The 21,931-nt window shown below is 37.8% G+C and overlaps 1 protein-coding gene across 1 annotated transcript in view; it reads right to left on the reverse strand.

Annotated features, from left to right (window-relative positions):
* Positions 1 to 21,931, reverse strand: part of ITPKA (inositol-trisphosphate 3-kinase A) — a 44,433-nt gene that overhangs the window by 9,983 nt on the left and 12,519 nt on the right. The window contains exon 2 of the mRNA XM_072427639.1: positions 8,623 to 8,713. Within this exon, the coding sequence (XP_072283740.1) occupies positions 8,623 to 8,713 (91 nt within the window). The remainder of the gene's footprint in view (positions 1 to 8,622; positions 8,714 to 21,931) is intronic.

The following is a 21,931-nucleotide window of genomic DNA, read 5'->3' on the forward strand; positions in this document are numbered from 1 at the left end:
CATTATTTTATTAAATGGAATTAGGACAGATGTTTGCGTCAACATATTTGGCAGCGTGGTGTCAGTTACTGTATAAAATCCTCACTGTGGGTTAATCACAAACAAAACAAAAAAAAAGCTTTATGGAGCCTAGACATGCATAAAATTCTGGAGCAAGCTGTGCTTCGATATGCAAAAAGAAAAAACTGCAGAGTTTGTCTAGGTCAATAAGGAGTTACAAGAGCTTGCAGAACAGCAAAAGTTTTCTTCTACAAGTCATGCGAACCGCACGGCATCCTACAGTATGGAGAATAGTCATCATTGCTGTAGTGGGTGGTCCTGAAAACTTGGGGATGCTACAAAAAAGTTTGCTCACTTGAGAGATTTTGGAACACTGGTGCAAAGAAAAGAACGGAAAGCTGCAAGCACTCCTCTTAGAAATCGAATTTTTCAAAACATTTTAAGCAGCTGTAATTAATTTTGTTCTGTCCTTGATAAAGGTCAAGAATATAAGTTATTTTTAATGTCACATACTCGAATCAGATTATTTGTTCCTGTATTTAATAGCTTGGTGTAGATTAATTGCCTGGTTTCCTAGGCAAGATTTGTAGCAGAGGGTAAATCATTAACCAATAGCCAAGGTTACAACTACAAAAATGCCAGGTGCTTCCTATTGCTGGGATTGAAACCCCAGGCGTACATGTAGACATGGGTCAAAACAATGGTTTCAGCAACTGATACAAACATTGTCTTTTCTGGAACTAGAGACAAATTCTACAGTAACTAAGGGAAATATTGAATTAAAGTAGAATGTTTTACAATGTTTTGTACAATCCCATGAAATGGCGACACATAAATAGCTTGTTTTCTTAACTAATCTTATCAGTGAAATGACGTATTGGGATCACTTACATATAAAAATGTGGCAAAATGATAGCTATGTCACTAAAGAAACACTGAGAAATCCCATCTGGGAGTTTTACCAGCTTTAACCTACGAATAAGCTGGCATTTACTGGAAAAAACTATGGATATATTGTCTCATTACTGCATCATTTGTTATCTAGCAAGAGAGTCAGTGTTTTCTCATATATGACGAAAGGTACCAGCCCAGGATAATACCAGCTGCTGTGTGAGGGATGACCGCACAAAGTAGAGAAGCTAAGCTAATATGTAACAAGCCATTAGACTTAGGATAATGTCTAAACATTCAGAAAAAAAAGTTATTACAGACACTTTAAAGGGCCATATGTGCCAGTATATAAATGTGTTTTACATAAACATGTACAGATTTTTAACAAATAGGAACATTGATTATATTGAGAACTCAGGGTAAAACAATCATTTAACCAAACTTACACTTACTGCCCATTGCCCATAAAATGTTGAGTCCTAACTAACCCAATCCTCTCCCAAGAGGTGTAACAAGCCTCAGATTTAAAAGATGAATTTGTTATGTATGTTGGAGCCCAGATTGGAAGCATTTATTGTGTATCCCCATCCCAGTAAGTAAAGTATAAAAAATGCAGTATTGTATAAAACAAAAACAGTAACTGCCACCGTCACAAAAAAAGCTACTACAAAGGAAAAAAAGAGGACCTCTGGAAGTGCCTGCACAAAGTTAGAGCAGCCTTCAGTTACCAACAGTGGTGCAGTTAGTCTGTCCTGAATCTCCCTCTCATTCAGTGTGTGCATTGGAGTGTGATGCCTCAAAGCACACATTGGAGCATGCTGATCAGAATGAATAATTGCCCATTTCCTGAAGATCTGGTAGCCAAGTGACACTGACAGCATTATAAAAAGTGGGGGTATTGATGTGTGGCAACATTTTCTGAGCTACTTATAGCAGGAGGTATACTGAGAGAACTTTGAGGGAGTACACTAAAACTGGAGGCACTATAAACTGGAGGAGATGCTAATGCTAAAGGAATTATAACAGGGACATTATAAGAAGCAACACTAGTATATAGGGCACTAAGGGTGAGACACTAAGGACACCCTAACAGTGGGGACAGTGGGGTACTGAGGTAAGGTACTATAACAGGGTCATTATATTGGGTATGTACGCTGCATTGAATTTTGCAGATGGGAAAATATTTATAGTTTTAACAACAAATAAAAACCATAAATGTGGCAATTTAACAGTGTTTCTGAAACTAGTTCTGCTTTCTTTTTTTGTTTCTCCAAGATCATTATACATGTTTCTCATGACTTTAAAAAGTCAATTAGGTGATAGGTAAAAATTGTGCATGAAGAGTAAATGTGCGATTCATTTTTATTGTGCTTTTCATTATGCCAGATCATGGTTTTAAATGGGGAAGCAGCAACTTCTGAAACGTTACCTTTCTTTTAGTGTAAAAACTACCCAGCTTATGGTTTAAGATACAATTATTTATTAAGACTCGATTAAGTCTCGAGTTGTATACGGAGACTATATAGGCGATATGAATTAGTGGGTCCCCCCTCCAAAACAGACAATAATCGTAGTAATAGCAATACAGCCTGGATATGTGTTTACTATGTTGATTTATTTTCAAGATTCATTTTTTTCCGATGAAATCCCTTACCAATGTAAATACTTTCAGATCACCATTAGAAGAAATACTAGGGCTCTATGTTCCCACCCCAGTCTCTCCTCTCAATTGCTGTTCAGGTTTATTGTCAGCCAAGCTTATGGTGATTATAGAAAATTGCAATTATTGGTACACTATTACTCTTATTATATTACTTATTACTATTAGTTTTTTTTTAAATAGCATTGGCTGTGTGTTGTGGTTTTTACATCACAAATGAGTGGACCTTATATTTTAGCTACTACAGAAATCCTCTGTTGACAGTATATTCCTGAAGAAGTGGTTTTACAACTGCAAAACGCATTGATTTGGAGGTGGACAATATTATTCATGGCAAGATGTGCATTATGACATTATTATGATATACCATATGTACTGCTTGTGATAACATAGCTATGTTGTTGTTATACAATAAAAGATGTTTTTAACGTTTATATTTATCCCACTTTATAGGTTAGAGGTTATATGAATGCCTAAAAGGCCCCTTAAGAATTGTTACATTGTACTGTATTTACACTGTCCAAAATTACCAAAAGGCATACTGTGTGATGCATAAAAGAGGACTTTCATAAGACATAAAAATAGTTTCATAAATGGAAGTCATACTGAAACACCGCCCCCGTCGAGAGTTGGTTCTTCTCCTACAGCAGTGGAGTCTATCGGTAAGAGGTTGTATGCATTACAATTACAATTTCCCAAAGCCTTATCTTGAACTTTGTGTTTTGTACCTGTTCCAATTGTTACTTACGCTCCTTACACCGACAGATGTTATGTTATACTAATCATAAAGATGCCTTTTTGACCTACACAGTAGTCACTGTGCACTCTACCTCTCTCCGGATGTCTCCCCCGCTTTTAATATTTTGGGGGAATAACGCCTGGACACATATTGGGGTTAACTGGGTTGATCCTGGTTTATCCTTTGTGTTAAATTTTTACAAACTTGCAGGTTTTTTGTATGCACACACACTGTTTGCCCTCTTTTGTTGTTTCTCCCCTGAAGCTCATTCCCTTCCTTTTTTTCTGCTTTCTCCCTTATGTCTCACCTCCCTCAGGATTTCCCTCCCCTCTAGTCCCCTGGGTCATCAAAAACCCTACTGTACCTCATGCTCTTGTGTAAGGCACGTCTACCCTGTACAGTAATGGCAGTATCAGTCCTTTTTCCCTAATGTACAGGGTTTGAACTCCCCCACGAAACAATCTCAGGCATTTCGCTACTTCCACTCCAAGAAAATAGACATACTATGTTTACAGGAGACATTTTTCCTCTTCCTCCTGCCCCAAGTATTTATTTTGCTCTTACCCAGGGGTGTACCAGGCTAATACTTCTATGAAGCAAAGAGGGGTTCTCATAGGTTTTCGCAAGACTGTAACCTTCACGCTGGACAAATAGCAGACCCTGATGGGCGCTTCCTCATTCTAGTGGGTGACTTAAATGACGTCAAAGTGACGTTGGTCACATTTTATGCACCGAAAGATCGTCAGAATGGCTTTTTCATTAAATTGTTTCAACTAATCCAGACATATAGACAAGGAGGTCTAATTATGAGCAGGGATACGAACGCTACCCGGATGCCGTGGTTAGATAAAAAAAAATGTGCAAAACCCCACCATGCAATACAAGGAAACGGCGGCCTCTCGTAAACTTCTGGCTACCTTTCGCTTTGAAATGTTGGCGGATTTATGAAGGGAAATCCACCCATCAAAATTGGATTATACCCACCTCTCCCACCCACATCAACAATTATCATGAATTGATCATATTTTCATCTCTACCACAATTCTCTCACTCACAACTCAATGTGTGAGAAATATTGGCTATCTCATGGTCCAAAAATGATGCAGTAACACCTTTTCCTCTCTATTTCCCATACCGGAGTCTTTCAAGTGGTCACTGAATGACTCTTTCCTAAGCAACCCAATATTGTGTAAGATAATACAGACTTCGCTCTTAGCCACACCCCTGAAGTCCCCAGTGAAACTCTATGGGCTGCCCACAAGGCAGTCATTAGACGCTGCTTCACAAATTGGCTTCACAAATCAAGTAACAACGCCTAGCGCAAATTACTCAATTAAAGCGTTAATATACTGATTTGCGTAGTCAATTCTCAGCCACTCATATTAGGGAATTGGGTAGGTGGCTAGAATCAGTCCGCACACAACTGAATCTCAAAACAAGCCTCACACAAGGTTGGCTAGGAGACTACGCAAGCCCGACCACTGCTTTACACCTTACCGTCTTGAAGTAAACGGCTCAGACCTCACAAGTAACCTGGTTACTGATTTTGCAAGAATTCCCTAAACACCTTAGAGAACTGTATAAACCACCGCCTGTGTCAGGGAATGTCGCTATGTATAGTTTCCTTGATACTTTGCACTTGCCTGCACTTCCAGCACCATTGATCAAAATATTATAAGCCCCAATAAAACAAACAGAAATCATGCTAGCAATTAAAAACTTCTACAATATCTAACCTGTTACTTAGGCGCTCTGTTCAGATCTAGGACTCAGTCAGACAGTCGGGAGGTTTGGAATCTAACTATTCCCCATTGTCTACCATAGTTGGTAATCCACGGTTCTCACTGGGATTTGAACATCCACAGAGATTCCAGTGGTGGACAGAACATGGTCTGTACATAATTTTCCCAATTTTTTGGTCCACGAGGTCAAACATGCAAACATGTCTCGTTTCAATGCAAACATGTCTCGTGAAAAATACCAGGTCCCAGACTCATCAGCTGTTGCAAATTTCTCACTTCATTATATACTTGATTAAAACAGTTGCCCCCAGTGGGTACCCCATCATCTTTCGAGTGTATATGTGCTCGTAACCCTCTGGCAAAAGGAGAAGTTTCGATGCTTTATGACACACCCACCCACACCCACACACAGTGAGAAATGTATACCTCATCATCCTTGTCTTATGTAAGCCGCTGAGAGGGTCTTTGGGGCAGGAGGTATGATGTGGGACACTACTGCCCACTGTAGCATCAATGCCTCGGCGGTTGAAGTAAACTACAAGCTGTTGATGAATTGGTACATGGTCCCAGTGAGACTAGCAAAAATAAGTCCTGATCTGAGTCACAAGTGTTTTCGAACCTGCAAAGGCTTATCAGTTAGCTTACACACTAGTGGGAAGGTCTTTCTCAAAAATGACCAGCAGAGGCGTTGCTTAATCTAAAACTTGAAGTGTGCACCACAGTACAATTTCATTTATTAACACACCTAATTACGTCAGCTAAGATGGTAATAGCGAGAGCTAGATGGTAATAGCGAGAGCTTAGTGGTCAGCCACTCCCACTATGGGTTTCTTTTTTTTCTCTTGCTTCTTCTTCTCTTCTATCATGGTTATGTACTTATTTTAGCTGCATTTTGAGGGGTAGAATGCTGCAGTACTCAGGGGTATTCGCCATGGCTGACCCTTTATGCGCTGGGTGGGAGAGATGTCAACTCTACAAGGGGATCCACCCCCCCAATTCAAGGAGATTAATCTATCAAGGGCGGCCACTAGTTTTCCAGGTTATTTTGACATGATACTGTATTTGCCACACTGTTTGTTTTATGTTGAAGCTTCACCTTGATGCGGAATTGTCCCTTTTTTAATTTTTTTTTCTGTTTTTTATTATTGGAATTAAAAGTTGGAATGTAATGTTTTGAATTTTTACACTTTTTCTTGAAAAAGTTGAATAAAAATGTATTGAAACAAAAATGAAGTCATACTTGCACATGATGTTACCACTCCTGGGACTTCATACAGATTATAAATGATCACTTAAAATTCAGAAGTACATTGTAATTCATTAGTGACATTTTAAGAAAAATCCAAGACATTTTTAAACAAAGACTCAATGACAATGTCACCAGAACATCAAAAACTCTACATGAGCTGAAAGAATTCAAGCCAAAAAATGAATTCAATTTAAAATTTCACCTTCTCCAGCATTTTAATGGGAGGCTTAATAAGGGAATGTAAACTCTAACAATGAACATCTCTTTGCTCCTTTTTGGGCCGTTGAATATGGTATTAAAAGAGTTTATTGAATATTTCTTACATAAAAACAAAACACAAACCTGTTGATCTTGTCAGAAATTCAAACCTATCCTGCGTCCTCTGCATACTTCCTTTGTCAACTCATATAGCCTATTTAGCTCTTCCAGTCTTTGTTTTGCATTTGAAGACAGAGTAGTTTAGCCGCGTGTGGCTCCTGAGCTCTGGTGGCTCCGGCTCCGGTAGTTTGTTCCGGAACAAACTACCGGCTAGGCTGTATCTGGCCTAAAGGCCTGAGTTTGCCAACCCTGGTCTAGAACAAGGACAAAAATTTCTTGCATATAATAAATGCCTAAATTGCTTAAGCGGTCTATAATAAAAGTGAACTCATTGTTGACAGATTAATCAAGTTGCCATTGCTGAACTCATTATAAAGAATGCCAACTGCTTGGTTTTAAAGTTGGTATGTGGGTTTTAGTAATTGCAGTCATACACCTGAAACAAGCATACAAGTGACTGCACCACAGAATTGTGTGCAATTACCAGAACACCTGAGCTGCATACTCATTTTAGGTTGGTAATTCCGAATGCATTATAATCTATCAGTCTAGATCGGCCATCCTCAACCAGGGTTACATGGAACCCCAGGGTTCCATTGGAAGTTGTGTGGGATTCCTTAAGTTTTGGCTGACTGACCTCCCATCTGATGCCTGCATAATCTAATTTGCAACCTCACTTGAAACAGCCAGAAACATGACATGATAGATTCAGCTTCTTATCATTCTGAAGTTGAGCATTCTGACCACCCCTGCAGAAGGATCATTATTTCCTCACCACCACCACCATTGGAATGAGCCTTCTTCCCACTAACCTCTAATTATTTAATTTTAGCAGGGGTTCCCAAGACCTGAAAACGAATACATGCTTTGGGAGTAAAAAGGATGAGAAAATGGATTATATAATACACGCATGAAAGTGTGGTGAAGTAATAGCAACATCTTAATGTGCTCATGCACTTGATAAATTACTTTTTTTATTTCTCCTTCAATGAAGAAAGCGTTAGGCAAGTAGAGAAATAGTCCTTGGAAATTGGGTCCTGGACTACAGATGAGAACTGATAAAGGGGAAGGTAAGGATCTTTAATTCTCCACTCCAACAGACTTCATAAGAGCAAAAAAAATGCATGAAAGATAAGAATAACCAAACAACCTGCATTCTGGCAACTAGCCAGGTGTTTGTTAAAATACAAAAATGTAGTGATGGTAGAAGGATTGATGGGAAAGTTCTCTAGTGTTCATATGTGGGTTAAGAAATGACAGAAGCACCAACCCATCAGGTATTACCAAAGCCAAGTTGCTGAAAGACTGGCTTTCATGAGGATTAGAATCCTGATTTAAAAGGAATTTTGCTGCCTTTCTTTTTCTAGACTGCTATATTTAATGAAGACCACTCATGGCTTTGGTAGTCTGAAGATGACAGATTGCAATCAAAATGTATAGGAGAAGTGAAAAAGGAATGCGTGCCTAGTCTTCTAACCAATTATAGTCAAATGACTAGGTTTCTTCCAACCACTGAGCTCTGTTTCAATTAACAAACATACCTTTTTATAAAAGCTTGTGTTGCTACTCAAAGACCCCATAATACAAGTTACAATGTCCACCACAGAGGAATAACAGGCAATGCACAGGATTTTAAATAGTAGCTTAAATGCATGCAGTCTACAACATACAGTGCATCAAATGCATACGGTCCATTTTCAATAATCTATAACAAAAAAGTTTAAACATATTAGCCTTATGTTTATATATAAAGGCTTGCATAGAGGAGCTATTTGGATGGAAAGTGGTTGGCCAATTAATATGAATACACAGATGCTTACTGATGACTAAAAAGTTGCACCAGGGTTGTAAAAGGTCAGTAATTTTAAGTAGTGTCTCCTGTAATTCTGAAATCCACCAGTGCTAGACATTTTCATTCTGCAGAGAATATGCTAATTTCCCAGTGTATTATGTCTTTCCAATTTTTCATCTAAATACAGTATTTAAAATAACACCATGACTTGCTTTTGTACATCTTTCTTACCATTATGACCAGCGAGCTGCACCCAGCGCCTCTTGAAAGGGCTGATCACCGGAATGTTCACAATGGTTCTAAGCTTCTGCCATGATTTATTCTGCAGATAAAAACAGAAAAAAGGTAAATAAACATAAAATGACAAATTAGATGTTCTGGTAAGTATGTAAAAGGTTATGAAAGTAGCATGGGTGGGACTTTTCTGCATACCCCGTAGAAGTTGTCAGACATAAACAGGGAAAAAGTTAATACCACCTGGTTTAAAAATAAATTCCTGTTTAAAAAGTCTTTTTAAAGAAAGTGTATAATACGAATAAATTGTATGTAAAGCCACTGATAGGGAAAGGTAAACATTCTTGTCATTTTTTGTCCCTAAATACATATTTGTTTACATTCTGTCTATTCAGATAGCAAGTAGGAGATGATCTATCCAAAGAGTAATCACCTCTAGAACAGTTCTTACCAGTAAAACAGGTTGACCCATATATACATTATATATATATATATATATATATATATTATATATATATACACACACACATACATATATATATACACACACATACACAAACTCATTAAAGAGTTCAAAAACAAAGCCTAACCTAGTTTGTAGGATAAATAAAAAATAACAAAATAAACACTGAAAATTTGATGTAGAACTAAAACTAATAAAGAATAAGGTAGAAATGTAAAAACAGGTCGTGTAAGTAAGAAAGTGGGTTTGTATGTTGGTCCTGGAGCAGTTAAGGAATTTACCACGTGCTTAACCTACAAATATTTCCTGAAGAAGGGCACTGGTTAGCAAGTATTTGAAAAAAAGTCCATCAGCCGAAAGATTTTAGGATTACTTAAACCTAGACAATAACTGGGTCTAAGTAACTTAAAAGCTTACTTTGAAGATAATTTTAAAAATACAAGTTAAGGCATGAAAATCATTAAAATGTTTACCATCAGTGTTTTTCTTTCCTTTTTGGGTGCCTCCCCTCAGGGGGTTCTACCGGGCCAGACAGGTTCTACACAAGTACATTAAATGAGAATAGCTGTGTATTCCTCATCTTTTCTACCAAAGCAGCCAATTTGCTCATAGCACTGTTGGCCTTTCCTGCACATATTCTATGGGGAGAGCTTAGAGCCTCTAGGAAGGGAAGTGCTTCCATTGGATGCAAGTAAATGAAGGGATTACAGAGAGAGCAAAAAGCCAATCAGGTGCCTTGGTACAGGTGGTGAGGAACACAACTGTGTTCCTTATGGAGCTTCTTTTTCTCCAATAAGGCACCTGGCCTGAGCTCATTGCTCCACCTTTAATCTCTGCACATATCCTGTGGGAAACAATTTTACTTCTAAAAGGTGCTGTGTTTGAAGAGGTGTCGCCAATTATGCAACTGCAAAAATATATTTTTTGATGTTGAGGGCTGAAGGGAGGTCAGTAAAAAAATGCCAGATAATCTAGGTCGGCCACTAATGCTTTCTATTCTGTGACCTTCAAGAGAAGCATTTGTAATTGTGCCATTATATCTGTACTTCTGCATTTGGCTAAACAAAGTGAAAAACAAAATATTCTTTTAATTGCAAGGTTGCAACTTTCTGCTTGACTTAACTAGTATTGTGTGATTTAATAATCATACGGTTAATTACGTGACCAAGATAAGCAGGCCAAACAAAAACATTTTCACCAATAAATATTCATATCTGGTGGATATTAAAAACTGCAAACAAGCAAGCAGAAATTTTAAATTGTGCTGGGGCAATAGGTATGAGATTTCCACATACAAAAGGTAAATGTCACCATCATATGCATGTTTTTTTCTTTCATACCATTCAATAATTCACTTGATTACTAAATCAATACCATATATGTAATAATGATCAGCGGTTTCCACTATTTAACACAGTAATGCCAAAAATCAGCTGATGTACACTACACACAGGCAATCATGAAGCCGGTGGGATTCTCCTACCAGTTTCTATAAAATATCTTCCTCGTTGCTACGGCCAAGATGTCGCTGCCTTGCTGCTCTATCACTATCAAAAAGATTCAGCAATGTTCAGGCCCAGCAAGGAAGTGATTCTGCAGAAGTAAGTAAAAGGCTACCCTTGTATATCTGTTGAGAGCCACATGTAACCAGCCCTAGACTCACCTAGAGACCTCCTGCCAGTTTCTATATAATAGCTTTCTTGCTACTGGGGTCAACAAAATGTGGTTCCCTCATTGCCCTGTCACTAGTAAGTGAAATTTGGCAGAATTCAGAACCAGCAGGGAAATCATTTTAGTTGTATTAGGTTCTCTGATGTGGCTCATGGTGGTAGAAGTAAAGTCACCTGTTTGACATCAGCCTAAAGATGCAAGCTTCAATGCTGTCAACTGTATTCCTGTTTTTACTGTTCTGTTTAGTCATTGTCAAAAAAAATAAATAAATAATTCTGCTAGTATTTCTGTCGTCTGAATTCACACTCTGCACATTTGTTCCCAGTCAATATCTCATTGTGTAGTGAACTGGGATAAGGAAGCCAAACCTGGACCCTACATCTTTAAAAACCAGGAGCCATCCATGCGTACACATTGAAGTGTAAGAGGCATCCATGTGAACACAAAACAAAAAAAAAAATCTGAACGCCCTAATGCAATTTGTTGAGCTTTGCCAGAACACAGTTTACTTCTGGCAAGAATAAACAGAAATAATTACTGAGCATAAGTATTATTAAGAAATCTAGGACATTCTGTTCAACAAACCATATAGGGAGTGAGAACCATTCTGTTATTACAAATCCCTTTAGCGAGTGCAAAAGAATGTGTTACTTGGTAGTGAGCTATTAAAGCAACTTTGTCGCTAATAGAACTAAAGTTAAAAAGAGCCACCCTATAAAAGAACAGAAGTACTTTACACCAACTGTATCCAACTTACTGTACCCTCTGTGGTTCCACCTTAGTAAACTGGATTACAAAATAAAGCGGCAACAATGTACTTGCAAAAGACATGCAAATAATTTCCATACTTACACACAGATATAAACTTCCAAAACCCCCTGCAATTCACATAGTCAATGCATGGACTTCCTAGCCCGATTTGTTCAACTTCCTCTGCCTGCTTGGCATAATCAGTTTCAATCTTGCAAAGCCAGTAAGAATCTGTATTTGATGGCAATGAGAACTTCTTCATATAGACATAATGTAAGGCCCTGGTCAGTACCAGTATTCTCCAGACACCAGTCCCCCAATCTAATGCCGCAGTGTTCACCTCTAGCTGCCCCCACTCAGCCTCAGGAGACTGGTTACGCCTCCCAGCACTCAGTTGCCCCCAGGATTTAGTGCGCAAGGGATGGTGTCTTTGGATAAGCCAGCAGCTGACCAGGAGCCCAAAGATACACAGTACAGAATTACCGAGAAATCCAGAAACAAGCCAAAGTCAAACACAGGAGATCAGTCCACCAAACAAGGTACAAAGGAAAAGGCACAAGGAAAATCGGGGTCACAGGCAGGCTGAGTTCAAGCGGATTGGGCCTGTTATAATGTAAGGCCCTAGTCAGTACCAGTATTCTCCAGACACCAGTCCCCCAACCTAATGCCGCATTCTTCACCTATACCAGCCCCCGCTCAGCCTTGGGAGACTGGTTGTGTCTCCCAGCACTTAGTTGCCCCCAGGACTAAGTCGTAAGGGATCGGCCAGGAGCAGCCAGGAGAACTAGAATAGCAGCAGCCCCTGCTTCCCTTTAGCCGTGCAGCCTGATGAATTTATGGCATCCCCAGGATCCCTTGTTAGGCTGTGTACAGCTGGAGGGAATTCCAGAGGCTGATCAGCTCCTGACTGCTGTAAATGACATCTCTGGACAGAACAACATATGTTTTATATTGCGATGGCATGCAGCACGGAGTTGTCAGCCAGATGCTCTCCTAACACATAACAATTAAATTGTGCACTCTGCAGGAATCTCCAACACTGGCCTGATATATAATATATCTTGGCAATCTTATCTACATGTTATAATGCTCTAGGACACCTTTTTCAGCTTATACTTCTTATTTGCTCATTGATGAGTCAACACAAATAGGGTGAGCTTAGAGCTGTCCTCAGTTGCCACTACAGTTCTACATCCTATATTTGGCAAAGTTTACTTTCCCCCCAATGCAATGGAAACTACAGGGTTTAGAAAAAGGATAAACGAAATCACATCCTCTGTTCACAACCATGCACTTGTCATATAACAAAATAACTATATTTCATCCTACAGAAATGCCTGTACAACTTGAACAACTGCATTCTCTACTCAAGCTTTTAGCAAATAAGATCACACTATAATGCTTTATAGGTAACAGTGAAGTATGTGGAACACCTATATTGGTCCAGGATTTCTAAACCTATTTAGAAGATTGGTTATGGGGAAAACAACAGTTTACCTTATTTTCCAGGCTTTGCATCACATTCCCGTCCATGACACCAGAATCTACCAACTCAACTTCATGTTCACTCTCCATTATTGTAAAACTATAAAGGCAGACAAGATGCTGTCCTTCCTCACCATGGTGTGTTGGTTCTCTGACTCGAGGAGATACCTGACCTTTTATTTTATTTTTGCCCCCCAGGAATCTTTAGCCTAAATAGGCCTCTGCCAATTCTGTTGTCCTCCTATTAATCAAGTTTTATAATTATAGCTCTCTATTGCCAGGATTTAAAATAGTAGTGGAAATACATAAAATAAATTAGCATGGTTCCCAATGGAACCAGATAACTAGGTCTGCACAAATTCTGTGTCAGCCAACACTCATTGGGATGGGACATAAAAAATGTTTTAAGGAACTCGCATACAGTAGTCCAACTATTCATTTGTTATTATTATTATTAATAGTAATATTAATAATAATAAACATGATTTAAATAGTGCCAACATATTATGCAGCGCTGTACATTAAATAGGGGTTGCAAATGACAGACAGATATAGACAGTTACACAGGAGGAGGAGAGGACCCTGTCCTGAAGAGCTTACAATCAACCAATAAATATATTTTGCAAGCACTGTATACGCATCAAAAAATTTTTTATTATTGTATTGTACTGTATTTTTAAGCCATGATGGGATTTCCTGAATGTCTCACTTCCAAACCATTGGATAGGTAATAATTGCCCAATCTGCAGGCCCCTATGTTCCTCCAGTCATTACCCCATTAGATTTCTTCAATGGAGGATGAAGAGGTTAAAACACTCTACGAAATTTATCAGCATAATGGATGCCTTTCACAGTGGACGTCCATGGCACAAAATTACCTGCAGACTAGGTTTTATATATTAACTTCCCACAGTCATCTGAATAACTGGGTGGACATGCTGGCATGGTTAGCCTAATATTTTTCAAGAAATGTCCAACTTTGGAGGGGGGGGGGGGGGATAAATTCTGTAGACAGCTAACAGGAGGAAGAAAACAGGTCTAAATTAGTTGAAAATTTTTCTAAATAAGTTTATCAAGATTTTCAGAACCCTTGAATGCTCCTAAGAATTCAATTCATTGAAATATCAACAATACAAGATAAAGTATTCACTTCATTTAAGTAAATAGTTTTTTACCCATGCCTTATATAGAAACCTATATTCAACAGCACCAATGTAATAAATTAATACATAGGAATATTTTTTTTACAAATCCTGATTCTGGCATCTGTATTTTACTGGTATGCTTAGCTAATCAGATACAGCGAAGGGTGAGGCCATAAAAAGAAACCCAATGCAGGAATGTAGTCACAAACAAGATAAGTAACTAGTGAAAAAAGTCAGATACCATACAGATACCATTTTTTTTCATTCTTGACAATACAATATTATTTTTAATTGGTTGCAAGGAAACAATGCAAGTATGCATTGATAATATATACTTATTCTTCAAAGCCTAAATCCAAGCTCAGCTGCCCATCACGCAATGATCCTGCCTCCCATCTGCTGTAAAAAATGCTACACACATTTTATAAATACACTAAAAACAAAAGTAAAGAAAAAATTGCTGATGGACTAGGAAATTATAGGAGCCAGTTTCTGCAAGGAAAAAAGTAGTTAGGAATATATTTTTAACACATAAATTGTATTCAGAATTAGCACCATTTACACTGCAAGGTTCCTTGTGTACGTGTCAGTCTATTTTAGCACCATCCAATAATGTCACCAACTAAATGTGGCAAGCTTTTTGAAGTAAAAGATTCTGTATCAAAGCTCCTAAAGCCAAAATGGACTACTTCTGTTTTTAAATGAATAAAGAGGTTAGCTTAGGCTGCCATATTCACCTCCTCTCAGATGCGGTTACCTGCAATAATTCTTCTCAACCTCTAGATGTAGTGCCATACATCTCAGATCAGAGATCATACTGCGAGCGCAGCAAATCATGGGGCTGCCCTGACCGAAGGTCTCACCATGACCACCAGCACTTACATTTTAGGTACATACAGAGTTCTGCTCTTTGCATGGAAAATAGCTTCCCACCAGAAAGGAGGCAAAAAGGAGGACTGCAGGTGCACAACCTGAAAACTTCACGAAAAGATAACAAATACCAAAAAGCATAAAAAGCATTACATGATTAGGATGGTAAGCTTCAGTGAAGGCAAACAGGGGGGTTTAAGTTGGACTTTAAGGCTCTCATGCAGAGTCCAGTGCCCAATTACCAATCATTGTGCATAATAACTAAAGGCTAAGGGTGAAGGATGAAAGGGGATAATTTTAGTACATCTCAGCAACTGACTTTCCTGTAGTCAGTGTTTGCAGATTTGTGCATCAGTTTGTAGGACTCATGGGGTGTTTTGGGGCCCCAGGGTCCTTGGGAAGTTAAAGGACAGACACTGGAGCAGCAAAACAAGTTTGCATTGTGCGCAGCATGTACTGTACAGAAGATATAAAGGAGGTTTTTACTGTCACACATGTTTTACCTATGGTGAAAGTAAAAAGCAATGTGGCAATTCTATGATGTCCTCCATATGCCCTTTACAAACCTTTCCACTGAACAACAGCAGTCTGTAAATAAAACAATAATTAAGGACACGGGCTGTAACCTTTATATTCCGTTTCTGATATAAGAAATCACCAAGGGTGTATTGTACAATATGAAAAAAAAGAAAAACAGGTGTATCCTTTCTTCACATCCTGTTTGTACCACAACGGCAGCTGGTGTTAGCTTTAATGTAAGACAATGTATGCCAGAATATTCTACCTGGGCTTCTGTTCCCCTTCTAAGCCTGCTGTCACAATGTCATAAAAAGGGTATAAAAGAAGAGTCAAAATCCTAGTAATACAGTTGTAGGAAAAGCACATTACAAAATATCACTCCTGCCAGTTTGGTGCCCTTATTAAGCTTTTTTCATTTGTTTAGGAAGAAAAAAAAAGAAAAAAAACAGTGTTCCCTAAGGTCTTTTATTTGATTACAACAAGTAACTGGGTAACTGACAGACAAACATCTCCTCAATCTAAAGCCCCAGAAATGTGCATGACAAAAGCTTCATGGACACATGCATTTTTTGTTTTGGTGTGGAGGTTGTGACACCGAGATCCTAAATAAAAAATGTGAGATTTTGGTGACTTTGTTCTCCCAGCCCAATAAGGAAGTAGTCTTTCAGTGGTGCCCGTGCCCATAACACCCCGCAGACCCAGTTAGATCCTGGGTGCCATTGACCCCTAAATGACTAAAGACATCTTGTGGGTAAAAAATACTGTTAAGGACAGCTAAAGGAGAGTTTGGCAGCCTGTGCAAATTGTTTTATTCTTAAACTTTTCCAAAGATTTATTTGGATTTTGTAAACATTTTGGCTAGAGTTAGGCTTAAAATGCACAACTTGTAATGTATAGAGTGTGATGTTCACTTTCACCTCATTCTGAACAGAAGGTTGCAAATTTGGCATGAATGTACAGAAGTTACATCACCTGACACCTTCAACGCTGACCCTAAAGATGAAGAACAATGAAAGGTAAATACCATGTAGGAATGCTGTACATGCTTGCACATTATCTCAAGAGCCACCACACCCCACTCTGCTTTAGGTTTTCAGAGAACAAAACTGAGTCTTGGTCTGTAAATATTTATAAAATCTCAAGATCTTTCTTTGTCGATTAAAATTAATTATTAAATAGGGAGAGTGTACAACCACTATTTAAAATCACAGTAAACTGACTGAAACACTGTGGTGGAAGCTTTCAATTTAGATTTTTATCTCAACCAAAGTGGTAAGTAATCTTGGCCTTCTGGAGACCACATATACCACAAGAAATTAAAGCCTTAGAACCATCATGCATATTGCACTATTAAAAGCATCTTAAAAACAACAGCAATAATATTATAACAATAAATTGCTTATTATACATTTAGTAACTGGTGGTCAACTGTAGTCCTATTGTGGAGCAGGTCAAAAAAATCAGGTCAATAAAAAGCAGGTCAATACTAAGTAAGACTTTGGAGGAAATATTAGCGTTGTCACCTGCCTTCAGGTAATAAACTTTAATGAACTTTTCAGGTAGGTAAAATTTTGCAAAGGTATTTTGAGGGATTAAACAAATCTGAAAAATGTATTATGAAAACGATGAAAAGCAAACATATTGCAATGTAATACACATTACTAACTTCATAATGAGCCACCTGCTGCTTACATTGTTGACTAGTGAGTAGACAATATATATAAGCATCATACGTGACATACTCTTAAAAAAGTTCCCACAGTACATTTCCCTCAAGTTGAAACTGATAGTCGCAAAGACAAAGAAAAAGCAGAAACTACTTTTTTATCAGCAACTAAGTACAGTACAAAGTCCTCTGCCACATCTTTCAATTTCCAATGCAGCAGATTATATCAAGCGAATTAAGGCATTTACAATTCAGCTTGCCAGGTTCTGTGTAATCAGGCCCAGCCTCTGGGGAGGTATGCAATGTCAACAGAGCTTATTGCGTTCTTATCTACATGGGGCGTAATATTTACTTTTGGAAAAAGCCACATCCTTCAGTAATCACCCTCTCCACTAAGTAAGCCACCTTAATGATATGATTACCTTCAGGTAGACACGTGTTTACAGGAAAGACTACTAATCACTTCTCACTTTTACAGTTTCACTTATGTCAAACTTCTGCAATATTTTGACAAATATCTGAAGGATTCTTAATGACCACAGTGTGAAATGAACTGCCCAAATAAACTGATAAAGGGGTTTCCAGTTTAAATTTAGGTCCTGTGTCTACCTGGGATTCTTATCTATCTATCTATCTATCTATCTATCTATCTATCTATCTATCTATCTATCTATCTATCCTTTTTTTAAATGCTTATAGATAAATGAAAGTGAACAGTGTTGTTTTCCTAACCTGTAATATGTGGCCAAACTGCATTCAGACCCTCTAAGAAAGCATAATATTGAATAGATATCTTGGTTGTTTTCAGCTTTTCTACCAGGCCCTTGCATGAAACATGAACCATTCAGAGCTAGTGTGTTGTCCCTGCCACCTCCATAGGTTTCAACTGAACCCTCTTTTTACTGCAATGATTTTAAGCATTTACAATCTATTGCGGAATTGGCAGGTGTTCTGGAGGACTGGAAGTGGAAATATATGTTAAAAAAATAAAAACACTATGCTGTGTTGCAACTGCAAGCAATAGCCGGCACATGCATTTGCAAATACCTGGATAGTCCTAGAGGTTACAGCCTGTAACCTGTTACCAGCCTGTTGTTGTAAATCTTTTTTTTTTTTGTTTACTAGTCATATGAACTAGCTCTAAATTCAAAGTCAACGATTTTTTCGAGTCTTTAATGCAGTATGAATAGAACCCTTGTTTAATTCTTATGGTCTTTATCTACCTTCACTTTCTATCTCATAGTTACAAGAAGAAGAGAAGAAGTGAGAGGCAATTAAGGAATTCCCCTCCCAGAATGCATCACCACAGCCAGACTTTTCGGCTCATTGACCCCCTTCATGAAGTTTCAGAATATAAAATAAATTATAGAGAGAAAATTTTATGTACTTTATACAAAACATAGTTCTACAAATGGTAATAATATTCTTTGTATTACATGAGTCTTTCATAGGTCAAAAGTCACTGGTGGATGACTCAACTGAAAGCAACTGAAATATCAATTTTAGGTGACTGTAGAAATCACACCTAAACTAAGACCCGGAAATTATCACAAAGTAAATAGTCTCCATCTACAGTACAGTGAATATACAGACCTTGTTCCACAAAAATGGCTGTGCAAGGGCATCATTAGAGGGACCTCTGCAGAATAAATATCTACCTAAATACCTATTTCTGTACATTCTACCATTTACCAATATAACTCAAAACACAGAAAATTACATTACCGATAAGAAAATAGAAAATTATATACTGCTCCTCTGTAAAGCTGGTTGCAAAATGCTTCTGTAAATGTCACATTTAAGGCCCATTTGCCTCTGGTCAAACACATTTGCTGGTTACCAAAAAATAAAGCAATGGAATTTGGGAGTCAAAGGCCAGCTATGCAAATAATTTCTGATCTTCATCAACTACTGCTGAAAAAAGGACAACACCCTTAGCATACAAAAATCATTAAAATGTATACAATGAATGCAAAACCAATGCATGTTAAAATTTCCAGAACACAAGATTTAATGCTATTAGGAGAACTGTGGGTATTTTTTATCAATAAGTCATGCATAAAATACTACTACCACTAATGACTAATGACTACTAAAACTAAAACTACTAAAATCAATACTAAGTAAAGGGACAACAGGGTTCTCCCCAGGCCCTTTTAACTGGCTGCACCACCCGGCACTTTTCAGCACCCACCTGGCTGTTTTTGGGTGGTTACTAAAGAGTTTGGTCACAATACAGGGGCTGCCACCCACCTACAATTTCTTCCCACCCGGCTTAAAAAAAATTCTGGGCTGAGCACTGGACAATTATCAGCATTGGTTGAAGACATTTTTGCATTATAGTTCTACCAGAAATCAGAAATTGTAAGTGGCCGTGGAGTATTACTATGAATCCAAATTTATTGTCTCTTAGAAAAGATATAGAAAAAAAATAAGATGTTCTAGATGCCTTAGTCTATTGGCCAAATATCATTCAAAGTACTAACTCTGAGCCCAGGTCTCCCTGGAGCCACCCCAGTTTGTTACAATTTGTCATGTTGTTCTAACCAATGGAAATCATTGAGTGCTTGACTTCTGCACAAAGGACTCCTTTCCCAGTACAGTCCAGCCAATGGGCAGTGACAAGAGAAGCAGCACAGTGATGATCTCTCTCATTCTGCCTTCCCTTCTTATTAACATGCTTCTTGGCAGTATATGAACTTATTGGTTACTTGTACTCATTCTTCCTTGCACAGTGCAGTAGCATTCCATTGCATAATGCACCTTTCAACAATCTATCTTCCACAGTGGAATAAGTAGTACATTCTGTACCATGAGTAGGTTAATTTCATTTTGGTGAAAACATTTCACCCAAAAAAAAAAAAAGAGTTATTATAATATTTATTATAAAATACACATACAAAACAAATTAGTCATATGCTAAATTTAGTCTAGTCATCATCAATGACCTCACAATTTGGACTGGGCTTTGATGTGTTATAGTAGACTAATGATCTCAAACTAGGTTTTCAGGATTAACAAACATATTGCTCATTCACCAAAAAACTACATTAGCTGAGTATTTCCATGAATAAATCTTAAAAAAAAAAAAAAAAGAGGTCAATAGATGATTCACCTTTCATTACCATTTTAAAAAAAATTTTAACATTTGCAGTCATACTTCCATCAATACCAATCACACAAAGCAAAATTATTTGAATGTTACCCTCAAGAAGTTCTATTTTGACGAAACACGAAAAAAATCTATAAGGCGGACCTTAACTCAAAAAGTGTACTATATAAGAACATAAATATCAAAAGCATTAATTGTATTCAAGTAGAATCCTATAAAATTAGAATTTGTCTTGAAATTCTCCTAACTTACTGTGCTTAGGCAATTCTGAGCCTTTTTGCCTTACAGCGGTACATCATTATTTAAGATCATCCAATATATTGCTGTCTGACTGCTATACGATTTAGTAATATCACAACTGTTCTCCTTGCTGGAGAAGAAGCTGTACCTGCAGTGTCAGGATATCCCTCCGTCTGCCTTCACTATTCTCTAAATCTTTACTTTTTTCAATCCTTCTTTTACATCCTTATTCCTACTCCATCAGTCATCAGGGAGAAGTTCTGACATTCATTATCAAGATTGTCATCCTTGCACAACAAAAAGAGCAGAACATGATATGGTCTGTTAGTTAAAGGATAAAATTCAGCTGCAGGTAGACTACAGGCAATACTGCGGAGGTATCCTCTGCCATCTTATTTGAGAAAAGCTTTCCCAATTCAGGTCGGACGTGTTTACAGCAAAATGCATATATTGATGCCGCCGACCATTTTTTTTGAAAATGAAAGCTTTCCGCTTGCTATTTAATCCTCTGACTTTATTAGTTTCAGTGATCCAAACAGATAAATAGAAAATACATACAGAATTGCTGGTTTACTTGTTCTCAGTCAGAAGTGACTCAGAAAGCAGTAAAGCCATTGAATCAGCATGACAGAGAAAAAGGGATTTACTTAATGCAATACCCTATTTTGAGACTTTGTTCCACAACTAGTAGGACAACTTTTGCAATGTGCTAAAATGCAGTTTGGGACAGTGTCAAAGAACATCTGAACAGTAATTTTGGACAAAAACCTGTAACTATATTTCCAAAAAGGGTTGATACACATAAGGGCTGTATAGGTTATACTTTCTCTTCTCACAACTAGAAAGAGATGACAAACAGTATCTAGTGAGAACTGCAGTACATTGTACGGATGTATATAGAATAAAGTGGTGTTTCTAATAGGACAGGCTTATCAGATGTGTTCATGACTGTTTCAACAAACCTGCACATAATTGATCAATGTTCTTAGGGATTTGCTACAGGGCAGATATTCTGACAACTAGGAATTGATGGCAAATAAAGGGAGGTAACTGGGCAGAAATACACAGCATACTACTCACAAATTTTTGCTACTATCAAATGTTTTTGTGAACTGTGGAGCAAGACTTATTCACCTCTAAATGTTATAATACTAGAGATAAGTATGGGGAATTTGAGCTCTATTCTCATTCACACAATAATACAATTAACAAATCACTGAATAGCAGAGCCCTTAAAACAGCAGCCATAGAGGAGCAATGCATAAACACACGTTGATGACAGTTAACAATATTACAACTATCCCCAGTCAAGTAAATGTGCACTTAGAGAGATGAAAATGTATATTATACATCTTTAATACACACAATTACGCCTTAAAAATCAT

The sequence above is a fragment of the Pyxicephalus adspersus genome, chromosome 12 (genome assembly GCF_032062135.1).
Source record: "Pyxicephalus adspersus chromosome 12, UCB_Pads_2.0, whole genome shotgun sequence".
Classification (NCBI taxonomy): domain Eukaryota; kingdom Metazoa; phylum Chordata; class Amphibia; order Anura; family Pyxicephalidae; genus Pyxicephalus; species Pyxicephalus adspersus.